Consider the following 13587-nt stretch of genomic DNA (forward strand, 5'->3'; position numbering starts at 1 on the left):
GGAGGCTACGTTCGTTTTTTGACAGGTAGCCGTAAACGGAAGCGGAAATTTCCGCCTCTGGAAAAGCCTCTCATCATCACCTCTCCTGTCCATTCTCCCAAAAGGTTGGTATATTACAATATAAATATATATTTATTGTATTCATCAATCAATCCGAAATGTCGCCGAGCTGACGTAAGAAGCTATTCTATATGTAAATCTTTAGCTAAGACGCAGTGTATGATCATGCATTATTATCCTCCTGTTTTTAAGGCGATGGCTCTCCATTCCAAACCAATATCAGCTTTTGCAGGCGTCAGATTACAGTCAGGGCACGATCAGACATGATGCGACAGTCTCGCAGTTTATTGTACATAACAGCGATCTATGTCATGTCTGTCATAGTGATTGTCATCAAACGATGCTTTCATGCACACATTACCTATGAGGTGTTTGGTGTCTGCAGCCAGCATTGGTAGGATGTCTATCTACCCTACTGATAAATAAATCAGCGATCATTTGGATCACATAGCATTTGGGAAATTTTCTCAGTACAGATTGGATTTGCTGTTGAAAATAGCATAAAACCAAGCATTATATTGATTTGAAAGGATATTGGTTGTTGATGTTAACTCTTATAAATAAATAGAATATATAATACTGTATTCTATATACCAGAGAATAGCATATAAATAAAATAATCTTTATTTTTCTACTAACTTTGACAGAATGTTAATTTTTGGTCATGTTAATGTTAACCATAGTTACAGAGTCTATCCTCATATTATGCTGTATAGGTCCATAAAGTCTCCATAGGGAAAGGCTCATGGACTGAAGTGCCTGTCAGCGATTGAGAAATTCAGTCAACAGCCATTTTTACATCCTTTACTTAGCAGGTAAGTGGAGCAAAATAATTCAATGATGTATATCCTTTTAATTTTATTTTCATGTGTGATATTGTTAATAAACTATTAATAATAGCAGATGTATATCATATCCTCTGATTAGGGTTCATTTAATTAATACAGTAACTAAAACTAAAACCATACAAAATTGTGAACATTAAATACAATAAAATAAAAAGCTAATAAATAATATTTTTTTATTTAATAAAATAGAAAAACTTAAACATATTTTATTTCAGCTAATTGCCAAGGCAGCATTTCTCATTTTCATTTAATTTAACTTTAGTTAATAACTTAAAATAAAATAAAAAAGAATAACTATATAAATATATTAAAAAAATGGGAAAAAAATTTAATAAAACCCCCCCAACAAAATTACTAAACCTTTTACTAAAATTGAAAATGAAAACAGAAAATATTCAAATAAAAACCAATTCAAAATATAAATAAAATCTCAATAAAACTAAAATAACACTGGCTCTGATATAACTAAATAGGCTAGACTAATAACACAACTAATAGTGCCTGATGCTGTATTATGAAGGCTCTGTTATCAAAGTTATCAAACAATGATTATGATATATAAGAAGCCGTTTTTGATCCATGTGCTGTATTTGCAATGATTAACAATGATGAGCCTATTTGCATTTTTGTTGAACAATGTGTATTTTACACAAAAATTAAAAAATCTTAAATCCTTTAAAAGGTCTAGGACAAAACAGCCATCATGACTCACTCAATGCTGCGACGCCAACTGAAGAACCTTGTTCAGAACTTCTCTGAGGCAGAGGTCAAGGTGAGTTTTTCCTCTTACTCTTTTGTCAACGCCATTCAAGTCTTCAAGGTGAGACTTTTGTTTGTATCAACTATAAGTCAAGTCGCCTTTATTTATAGCGCTTTATACGATAAGATTGTTTCAAAGCAGCTTTACGGTGGTAACAGGAAAATAATGATTCAATGATGCAAACAGAGTTCATTTCGGCTGTACAGCAGCTCTAAAAGAAAATAGTGTCATTGTTCAGCTGATGTCAGTTCAGTGTCGATTCAGTTCCGTTGTAAAGATAATTATTTATTAAATTAGTTCATTTCATCTTTAAAGCAGTTCTGCAGAAAACAGTGATGTCATCGTCCAGCTCAGTTCAGTTTTCATCCGATAGTGTCAGTGAAATCAAATCAATAATATTGTTGAATATTGAGTGTTCCCAACTATGCAAGCCAGAGATGACAGTGGCAAGGAACCCAAACTCCATCAGGAGATAGAATGGAGAAGAAAATCCTTGGGAAAACCAGGCTCAGTCTGGGGGCCAGTTCTCCTCTGGCCAACGAACGAACACGATCTGATTATGATTCATGCTGAAATCAGATTGCGGATCGATAGCATTAAAATATTCACCCAGTTCCTTTTGCTTGAAGATCGGATTCATCTCGTCGGTGTGGAGCTGAAGTTGGCCGTAGGGTCTGTGCGGAGGACCTGTCAGGTTCTTGTGGTCTCTGCTGAGGATCTGTGCTGATGGCTGTCATGTCGACCATGCCTTCACAGGGGATTGTCTAGTTGAGAGGATCTTTGCTGACGTTCAGGGCTGCGTTGTGGTTGTGTCTTGGTGTAGGTCCACATCTGATCTGGATATGGACCGGATCCGGCTGACTACGGTAACCTCGGAATAAACAGAGAGACTAATATTAGCGTAGATGCCATTCTTGTTACGATGTAACAAGTACATCGGGTGTTATAGGAAGTGTTCCCGGTTCCAGTTGACCTCATTTATGCAACCTAACAACAATCCTTTAACGGGTGTGAATTATAATAATGTTTTACGTGTATGCCAGGTTAAAGAGATGCTTTTAGTCTATATTTAAACTGACAGAGTATGTCTGCTTCCCGAACAAGGTTAGAAAGACTGTTCCAGAGTTTAGGTGCTAAATAGAAAAAGGATCTACCGCCTGCAGTTTATTTAGATATTTTTTGTATATTATCAACTGGTCAGAATTTTTTGATCGCAATAGACATGAAGGACTATAATGTGTTAAGAGCTCGCTCAAGTACTGAGGAGCTAAGCCATTTAGTACTTTGTAAGTAATTAGCAAGATTTTAAAATGTATGTAATGTTTAATAGGGAGCCAATGCAGTGTTGACAGTGTTGCTAATATGGTCATACTTCCTAGTTCTAGTGATAACTCTAGCTGCTGCGTTTTGGACCAGCTGGAGTTTGTTTATTAAGCATGCAGGGCAACCACCCAGTAGAGCATTACAATAATCTAGCCATGAGGTCATGAATGCATGAACTAACTTTTCTGGATATATTTTTAAGATGGAAAAATGCAGTTTTACATATACTAGAAATGTGGCTTTCAAAGGAAAGACACCTACAGTATAACTTAATTGTGGGATACGTTGTGGGATACAATTTTTATATTATACATATTTCTATACTGAAATATTTATTCTTAGATATCTGCCATCCATATATTCAATTAATATTCTATTATAAATAGTAGTAAGCTATTCTAAGTGTATCTTGTACCCAGTGCAGAATAATTTACTTTTTTGAGACAGGAAACTCTGAGTTATTGGTTATTGTTTTATGTTTTATACGTTGGATATGTTTTGTAGGTTCGGGAAGCGACCTCTAATGACCCCTGGGGGCCATCGAGCTCCCAGATGGCCGACATCTCGGACCTGACCTACAATGTGGTGGCCTGTAACGAGATTTTGGCCATGCTCTGGAAACGCCTCAATGATGACAAGAATTGGAGGCACGTGTACAAGGTGAGTGAAGGAGAGAACTGAAGAGAACGGTCACCGGGTTTAAGGAACCGGATTCTGAGCTTGCTTGCCTGCTCAGACTGATTGAATATTTATAGCAAGTGATCGTTTTTGTGACTCTATTGCGCACCCGATCACGTTACCCGATTTGTGGCTGGGTTTTTTTCTGTCAGCAGGACCATTGATGCTGCCGCTGCAGTGTTTGATTATGTGCAGGCAGGATTTTCCATTCAGCTTCACTGCCATGATGTTTCTTCCTCTGATGTTTACTTGGAGCTTTTGTTTTGATATTGAGAGAGTGAGAGACAAAGAGAGATACAGAAAGAGAGATTGAGTTACACTATATTTAGTGGTGCTGGTTAAGCATCATGTAGAATTACATTTAAAGGGGCCCAAAACACCCATAACACCCTTTTTTTTTTATTGTATTAGTAATAATAATAATAGAACACCATTTCTTTTAAAGAAAGTTTAAGTTTCAAGTTTATTTATAAAGCACATTTAAAAACAACAAATGTTATACCAAAGTGCTGTACAATCAAGAAGAAATACAGTAAAAAAACAGAATAAAAAAAATAGGCAAAGTGTTTAAAAAAAAAAAATCTCGTAAAACATTGTAAAACATGCAAATAAAACCCCTTGCAAATAAAAACATCTCAAACCACGTCATAGGGTAAGGAGAAACATGTGTCTTCAACCTAGATTTAAATATTACCAGTATGGAAGAAGATCTAACAAAAAACAAATGTGCATTCCACAACCTGGGGGCCACAACTACAAACGCCTGATCACCCTTGGATCTCAAGCAGGATGAGGAACAGAAAATTTGTATGAAGAGACCTAGGTACAGAATAAAGTTTAAGAAGATCAGCAATGAATTGTGGGGCTAGACCATGCAAGGCATTAATAGCATACACCAGAACCTTAAATTTGATCTCTATAGCTAACTGGTAACCAATGTAGGGAAGGAAGGACAGGGATGATATGCTCTATATTCCTTGTATGCTTAATTGCAGACATGAAAAAGTAGACTGAGACATATAACCCACATATAAGCATTGCAGTAATCCAACTGGGATGTGATAAGTGCATGAATTACTATTTCCAAGTCCTTCTGACAAGACAAACTGTTTTAATTTGGCAATGAACCTGAGATGTAAAAAGCTTATTTTAATAACAGCATTTACAGTGCTATGCATAAGTTTAGACACCCATGCTAAAGTTGACTAAAAAGAGGAATAAAAAATCATCTTTTGGAAATTGAACTTAATGCCTTAATTTAAAAAATTAGGAAAAATCCAACCTTTAAGGACACCAATTTTCTTTGTGAATGAATAATGTATCGTAAATAAATAAATGTTCTTTTGATCATTGAATTAAAATAGCCCCACATCATCACATAGCCTTCACCATACCTAGAGATTGGCATGGGGTACTTTCCATAAGATCATCTCTCAATGCATATCAAACTAGCAATTAGGCTAACTGAAATAAAACCATGCCAACCTCTAGGTATGGTGAAGGCTATGTGATGATGTGGGGCTATTTTAATTCCAAAGGCCAAGGGAACTTTATCAGGATGCATAGTATCCTAAAAAAAATTTTTTTTTAAATACTTAAAAATAAAAATCTGCCTGCCTCTATGGGAATTTAACATAGGGGTGTACTCACTTATGCACCATGTATTTTAAGGAAGAACATTTATTTATTTACGATACATTATTCATTCACAAAGAAAATTGGTGTCCTTAAAGGTTGGATTTTTCCTAATTTTTTTTATTAAGCCATCAAGTTCAGTTTCCAAAAGATGATTTTTTATTCCTCTTTTTAGTCAACTTTAGTATGGGTGTCTAAACTTATGCATAGCACTGTATCTACTTATCAAATAAAAAGTCTGAATCTTAGATGACACACACGTTTTTAACTCTATCATGCAAGGTTAAACAAACAGAGTACCTAACTGATTTTCAAGGTCAGTGATGCACAACAAAGAACCAAAACCAATGGCCTCAGTTTTATTCTCATTAAGCTTGAGGAAATTGTCAGACATCCATAATTTAACTTCCTCAAAACAAGAGATGAGATTACTGATGGAACAACAATCATTTGACCTGACAGGAAGGTGAAGTTGTGTATCATCAGCATAACCATGATAAGCTACACTGTACTTTTGAAAGATTGAGCCTAGAGGAAGCATATAGAGAAAACAAAAAAGCATAGGACCCAATATAGAGCCTTGTGGGATGCCACATGTAATCGGTGTTGACGATGAGGAGTGATTATCAATCTTAAAAGAAAAGGTTATTTCATTAACATATGGGGAAAACCAACGTAAAGCAACTCCCTGGATATAATTCAGTGAGGATGCATTAAATTGATCAAAACTCAAAGAGTTTCAAATTCTTACAAAAAAATTATATTCCAGATAAATGCTGTTCTTTTAAACTTCAGATTAATCAAATAATCCTGAAAATAAATGTATCACAGTTTCCACAAAGATATTTAACAGTTTTCAACATTAATAATAATAAGAAATGATTCTTAAACAGCAAATCAGCATATTAGAATGATTTCTGAAGGATCATGTGACACTGAATACTGGAGTAATGGCTAAAATTCAGCTTTGACATCATAGGACTCATTTAAATGTTAAAATATATACAAATAAAAAAGTTGTTTTAAAATGTAATTTCACAATATATTTTACTGTATTTTTGATCAAATAAATGATTGGTGGCTTGGTGAGCTTAAGAGACTTCTCTCTAAAACATTAAAAACTTATGGAAGGAACTCAAGGATTGTCAAAACATCTAACGGATCATGTTTTTCTCTTTTTTTCTTCAACAGTCTTTAACCCTTCTTGAATATCTATTGAAAACGGGCTCTGACCGCATCCCTCAGCAGTGTGAGGAGAACATTCACATTATCAAAATCCTAGTAGAATACCGCTTCACAGACAAGGATGGAAAGGACCAGGTATTGCAAAATATTCGATTCTTCTACACTTATCACATTAATAATAGAGGATAAAGGTCTAAAAGCTTATGGATAATGGATTTGCTCTTTGTAGGGGGTGAATGTGAGAGAAAAGGCTAAGATAGTGATGGTGCTGATTGAGGACGAGGAAAAGAGGAAAGAGGAGAGGGATTCTGCTATGAAGACAAAAGACAAGCTGACAAAGGCTCCCACTGGTAAGACATAAGCACTTGTCTTGCATAAAGGAGCTTCACATCATATTAAATCAGCAGAATTCAAAGCTGACTTTTCAGCATCATTACTCCAGTTGTCAGTGTCACATGATTCTTCAGAAAGTATTCTAATATGCTGATTTGCTACTCAAGAAACATTTCTTATTATTATCAATGTTAAACATTCATGCTGCTTAATATTTCTGTGTAAGCTAGGATAAATGCTTTCAAGATTCTTTGATGAATAGGAAACTTTTTCTTTTTTCATTTATATCTATTTAACTCTCTTTTTTATGTCAGCATCCTCCGCTGCAGGACCAGAAAAAGAAAAGCCAGAGATCCCCCCGTATACAGGGCTGCCCTCCCTGGACAACATCCCATCGGTGGCTGACCTGACCGCTGCCATGGCCAAGAAGAAGGAGGAGCAGAAACGTCTGGAGGCCGAGAGGAAAGAGGCAGAGAGACGGGTAAGACAGATTGATCAATTACTCAGAGAAACTTTATTGCATTAAAATGAAGTGATATCACAGTATCTGACTATTATCAGACTGTCTAAGCTGACATGATGGAAATTTGTGGATTCAGGCAAAGGAAGGTGACACGGAGCCAGATCTTTGGGAAAAAGCAGCAACAGCAGCACCTCCGTCCAGCTCGGACCCCTGGGGAGCCCCATCCGACGCATCCAGCGAATCCGCCCCTGGTACCAACGACCCGTGGGGGGCATCGTCTGATGATGCAAAGGAATCCAGTTCAGCTTCTAATCCTTGGGGTGAATCTGCTGATGGGAAAAACGGATCTGCACCCACATCCAGTGATCCATGGGGAAGATCTGCCAGTGCCGAGAATGGTTCTCCACCTGCTGCCAGCGACCCATGGGGTGACTCTGCTGGAATTTCAGAGGATAATTCAACAAATGATCCATGGGGGGCTGAAACGGCGAAAGACTCCGCAACGTCAGATCCATGGGGAGCACCGGCGGATAGTGTTCAGGATTCAGCACCTGCAAACTCTGACCCGTGGGGGGCTTCACCAGTCACGTCTGATCCATTTGGTGATGGTTCAAAAGCAGATAATGACCCTTGGGGCACAGCAGGTAAGAAAGTGACTGGATTGAAGAACAGGTACATCACAAATAATGAGCTTTTTACTGTCCCACTGACAAGTGCTTCAAAATTTGGTGAATTTACACTACAGTTCAAAAGCTTGGGTTTAATAACTTTTTTTTTCTTTAAAAGTAATTAACACCTTTATTTAGCAATGATGCATTAAATTGATCAAAGTGACAGAAAAAAAATTCATTTCAAATCAATGATGTTCTTTTGAATTTCCTATTCATCAGATAATCCTGAAAAAAAAGTCACATGGTTTCCAGAAAAACATTAAAACATCGATAATAAGAAGAAATGTTTATTGAGTACCAAATCAGCAGATTAGAATGATTTCTTAAGGATAATGTGGCTCTGAATTCAGTTTTATCATCAAAGGAATAAACATAAAAACAGAAAACAGTTATGCTGTATAATATTCCTATACTACGTATTACTGTTTTACTGTATTTTTGATCAAATATTAATGCTGCTTTGGTGAGCATAAGAGTTATTACCGACCTCAAACTTTTGAACAGCAGTGTAAATGTAGATTACAGTTTAAACAAAACACTATTAAGTTAATAGTGATGGTGTTATTGCATGTCAGATGTTCACATGCTCCGTTTGATTGTTTAAACTAACAAAATAAATGTACTTTCAGAAGAATATCAATACAAGCTCACTTTCCTAGCTAATCATTGTATGTCTTACTCTCAGCATCTTCACCCCCCGCTGCGAGTGACCCCTGGGGTGCCCCATCACCTGCCATGACAACTGGTGACCCATTCGGTGATGGTGGTAGATCAGATCCATGGGGAGGTTCTTCTGAGAACGGTACTAATGCTTTCTTTCTCCATTTGTTTCTGCAGTCTCAAATCTTATTTTTAATGATCAATTTAGTCTTAAAGGAATTGTTCAATTACAAATTAAAATTCTGTCATCATTTACACACCCTCAAGTTGTTTCAAACCTGTATGAATGTCTTTTTTCTGCTGAACACAAAAGAACATATTTTGAAGAATGTTGAAGAACCCCATTTACTTCTATAGTATTTTTTTTCCTACTATGGGAGTCAGTGGGGTACATCAACTGTCTGGTTATTGACATTCTTCAAAATATCATTCTTTATGTTCAGCAGAAGAAAGAAACTCTTACAGGTTTGAAACAACTTGAAGGTGTGTAATGATGACAGGATTTAAATGTTTAAAGGGATAGTTCACTTTGAAATTAAATTTTGGTATGTTTTAGCTTACCTCAAGGGCATCCAAGATGTAGGTGTCTTTTTTTCCGCAGTAGTTTCAATTTTGATATTTTTAGGTCAAAACGTTCTTGTCTGTCAGTCATATAATGCAGGTCTATGGTCACTGTCTCAAAGAGCATGCACAGAGTCCAAATTAAACAATTTCCCATCGTCCAAATTAAACAATTCCCCATCGTAAGTACACATTGATGGCCTAAGACACGAAACAAGCGGTTTGTGTTAGAAAACGAACAGTATTTATATCGTTTTTACCTCTTATACACAGCCACATCCAAGTGATCTGAGGGCGCGCGCACATCCTTGTGTGTGACGTGTACGCAGACTGGTGCATAGATATTTACGCTAGATGTCGCCTTAAAGACATTCGTTCCAATGAACTGCCTTAGACAAGGCAACATCTAGTGTATATATCTATGCACCAGTCTGCGTACATGTCACACACCAGGATGCGCGCGCCCTCAGATCACTTGGACGTGGCTGTGTATAAGAGGTAAAAACGATATAAATACTGTTCGTTTTCTCACACAAATCGCTTGTTTCGTGTCTTAGCCCATCAATGTGTACTAAAACATAGCTAAAACATACCAAAATTTAATTTCAAAGTGAACTATCCCTTTAAGTGAACTATTCCTTTAACCTTAGACTCGCTCATTAGTCACAAACTGGCTGATGCATATTGCACACAAAAATGGCAAGAGCTTTCTAAAAATGGCAAGCTCCCATCTAATCTAATTGCTGAGACTGCCATTTGCATGTTATTGCATCCATTGAAGAGTTTGTTTGAAACATTTTGTTGCAAATAAACTAGATATTTCTATGTTTCATATTTCAGTTATTTCTGATTTTAGATTTCACATCACTAAATATCTAGCACTAAAAATAAAGAGCAAGCAGTTGTTGTGATTAACTTTCATCTTATTTTGGTCTTTTTTATCACCTTTTATCAGTTTTAATTTATTTGTATTTGTTTTATTTCTTTATTTTTAATAAATGTTATACTAATAAAATAAATGAAATATACACTACAGTTCAAAGGTTTGGTGTCGATAAGATTTTTTAAATGTTTTTGAAAGATTATTACAATTTAAAAGAACTTATATTTTAAAATATAATTTTTAATTTTTGTCACTTTTGATCAATTTAATGATTATACTGTACAGTCATGAAACTCTAGAGGACACAGGCTGATCTGCATGCAATCTTCAATCTTCAACCTTCGTAGCAGATCAAGTCCGCCAAGACCAAATACATTAACATCGCCATATTCAATAACATGCTAAAACTATTCCTGAAGTTGTCATGATTGAAATGTGTTTTTGCTGAATAAAAACAGTATTTAAAAAAATCTTACTGACACACAAACTTTTGAAAAGTAGTGAATAAAATAAATATTTTTTCAAAGGGTAAGGAACATTTGAGTGTTTTTCCCTTGTTTCAATAGCACAAGATATTGATTATTTTTCTATCAATAGGTGACACTTCTACAAAACCTGTTGAGGAGACCAAAAAGCCAGCGTCCTTCCTCGGAGAAGGTGCTTCATTGGTGGACTTGGACTCTCTTATGTCAGTCAAGCCCAAACCGAAACAGCCACCTCTCAGCTCCATCCCCACTCAAAAAGCCCCGGGTAAGGAGGGCTGAGAGAGAGAGAGAGAGACACTGACAATAAGAGCGACTGAGAATAAAAGAGAGAAGCACTGTATAGTTATCTGTTTATTTTTGAGTGTTTGTGATGCAATGTTTTACAAGCCTAGAGTTCATATAGTCAGAACATAACCTGTGCGTAGTTGATGTTGATCCCATCTCAACCTTTTTTATCCTTGCTTCTGTATGCTATCCATTTCCCTTCTCCCTCCCTCCCTCGCTCCCTCCCCATCATCCTTTTTTGGTTTGCACACTTTCAACTTTCATCCTTCCCAGGTGTTTTGCCAGCCACAGGTATTACCAGGCCATTGGGCGGCAGCATATCAAATGCAGGCGGTTCTGTTTCACAGCCATCAATTCCAAATTATTTTGGTTTTAATGCCATGACACCCTGTTCCAGTGGCTTCTCCCCCTTAAACTCAGCCTTTGGGGTGCCTGCCGCCCATATGGCATCTCCAACCAAGAATGCAAGCTTTTCAGCTTTGACGATGCCCAACATGGGCTTTCCCATGGCTAACCCTCACACTGCGACTAGAATGGTACAACCCAGCACTGCTGGCCCTCTTATTGGTGAGTTTTCTTCTATGTCTCTCGCAGGAACCGTTACCCCACAAGCTCCAGTTCTTCATCGACCTCCATTGGTTTGGGGCACTGGAACTGGGGCAGTTGGGAAAGGAAATAACATTTTTTGAGGTCTCCATCCAGCATCCATTCATCCCTAGCCTTCTCCTTGCCCCACCACCTTCATCGATCCTAGTTGATTATGTGTGTGTATAAGTGTTTGCAAATATTTAAATATTAATGAGCAACAATATACCGTAAGTTTTCTGTTTTGGGAAAAAAAGCATGCATACCCCTGCCTTTCCAACATGATGGACTGACAGATTGAAGCAGGTGTTTTGTTTATTCACTTGTTGGAGTTTTTCGGTATGTTTTAGAAGATAAACTTCAGAAAACTGGCTTATCTACTGGAATATCTGACCTGCCACTGGGCAGAATTTGGATACACTACCATGCAAAAGTTTGGGGCCAGTAAGATATTTTTAAGGAAAGGAATGCTTTTATTCAGCAAGGACACTTTTGATTAAAATTCATCAGTAAACACATTTATAATGTTACAAAAGATTTGAATTCAAATAAATGCTGTTCTTTGGAACTTTCTATTCATCAAAAAATCCTTAAATGTACCATGGTTTCCGCACAAAAAAAGATCAGCATATTAGAATGATTTCTGAAGGATCATGTGACACTGAAGACTGGAGCAATGATGCTGAAAATTCAGCTTTGCCATCACGGGAATAAATTACATTTTCAAATATATTAGATTAGAAACCTTTAATTTTCAATTGTAATAATATTTCACATGATTGTTTTCACTGTATGTTTCAGTTTCAGCCTTGCTGACCCCAAACAGATCTTTGAACAGGAGTGTGCATTTGTCTGATAACATAGCTGGATAAACATCTAACTTGCTGTGAGGAGTAAAAAAAAGAAATCGGATATTTATTCCCAAACATACCTGAATAACCAAGGAAGCCAGCAAGTTGGGAGACTTAGACGTGCTTTGACATTGTTACCATCATTGAATATATTTATCTTTTATTGCTATTTTAAGCAGCATTCTGTATAACACAGGATTTTGCATATTGAAATATCCAGATGTGGCTTGTAGTGATTATTATGATAAGAAACATTCCAGTCATAAACATTTTTATGCTTTAGTTGGTTACGTCAGGTATGGGGTGTATTAAACTTTGAGGGTCCTAAAACTTAAACACCTAAAAAAAAAAAATTCTTTTTTTTGTGGATTATGTCATGTGGTTTGAAATTGATCTGGTTTTTAGTCAAAGCAAATCTGCTGAAGGCAACATTGTAAGTGGCGATCATGCACAATGTTTGTTGCTTATTTAAGCAAGTTAACAATATGAGAGATTAGATGAAGAGAAAGATATAAAACTTTTGAATATTGATATAAAGAAAAATTCATGTTCTTTCTCTTTTTATTAAGATGCATCTTCATCACAGTTTGCTTTCTGTTGCAAAAATTTATTTTTATTTATTTATTTATTTATTTATTATAATTCAGACTTTTTCTTTTAGTCATTTATCTAAAGGAAGAGTGTTGGAAGATCAAAATCATTTTAATTCAATGAAATTCAAAAATGTATGAAAAAAGCATACTTTTCCATATTGGCTATAATTATAGGTTCAGTTACGGTTTTATTTTGTATTACAAATATATATATATTTATTTATTTAACCAGCTATGGTAAACCTGTGGTGTTACCTGTGAAAGTGCACAATTTAAGAATAAAGTGACAGATCATTGAAAAGCATATCCTTCATTCTAGTGACTTTATTATTTGAGGAATGTTTCAGGTTCGATACATTGACATTTAAATTGGCTGACTTTTTATCAAATGGGCAAAAATAAAGAACGAGTTAATTCTTGATTGACTACAAGGCTTCAAAATCAGGAAAGGAGCTAACAAAACAGATTAAGTTAAATAGCTTGAAATGAACTTACTGTAAGCCTTATTGGCAGCATACTATTAATTACCACAGAAAATAATTTTGAAAACCTTGAGAAAGAGCCCGTTTCAGTCATGTTATTGCACTATTGTCTTTTAACCACCAGGGGGAACATGATTCTAGTGGGATCTCCAAGACTCACCATCTCAGTATTAATGTAGAGAAAAGGGTTTCAGAAAAAAAAAGAAATTCCATAAGGTTTTTTTTTTTTTTTTTTTTAAACCGTTT

At 36.0% G+C, this 13587-nt stretch overlaps 2 protein-coding genes across 3 annotated transcripts in view; one reads left to right on the forward strand and one right to left on the reverse strand.

Moving 5' to 3' along the window:
* Nucleotides 1-13587, reverse strand: part of LOC307163494 (formyl peptide receptor 2-like) — a 322109-nt gene that overhangs the window by 115129 nt on the left and 193393 nt on the right. The gene's annotated exons all lie outside the window — the stretch shown is intronic.
* Nucleotides 11-12322, forward strand: epn1b (epsin 1b). The gene is made up of 11 exons (XM_079879538.1): nt 11-104; nt 777-875; nt 1591-1680; nt 3496-3651; nt 6496-6624; nt 6719-6839; nt 7137-7303; nt 7422-7929; nt 8642-8758; nt 10658-10810; nt 11104-12322. Exons 3-11 carry the CDS (start codon nt 1612-1614, stop codon nt 11517-11519), a joined length of 1836 nt encoding a protein of 611 aa, XP_079735664.1. The 5' UTR covers nt 11-104; nt 777-875; nt 1591-1611; the 3' UTR covers nt 11520-12322.

Source organism: Squalius cephalus (assembly GCF_949319135.1).
Source record: "Squalius cephalus genome assembly, chromosome: 8".
NCBI lineage: Eukaryota > Metazoa > Chordata > Actinopteri > Cypriniformes > Leuciscidae > Squalius > Squalius cephalus.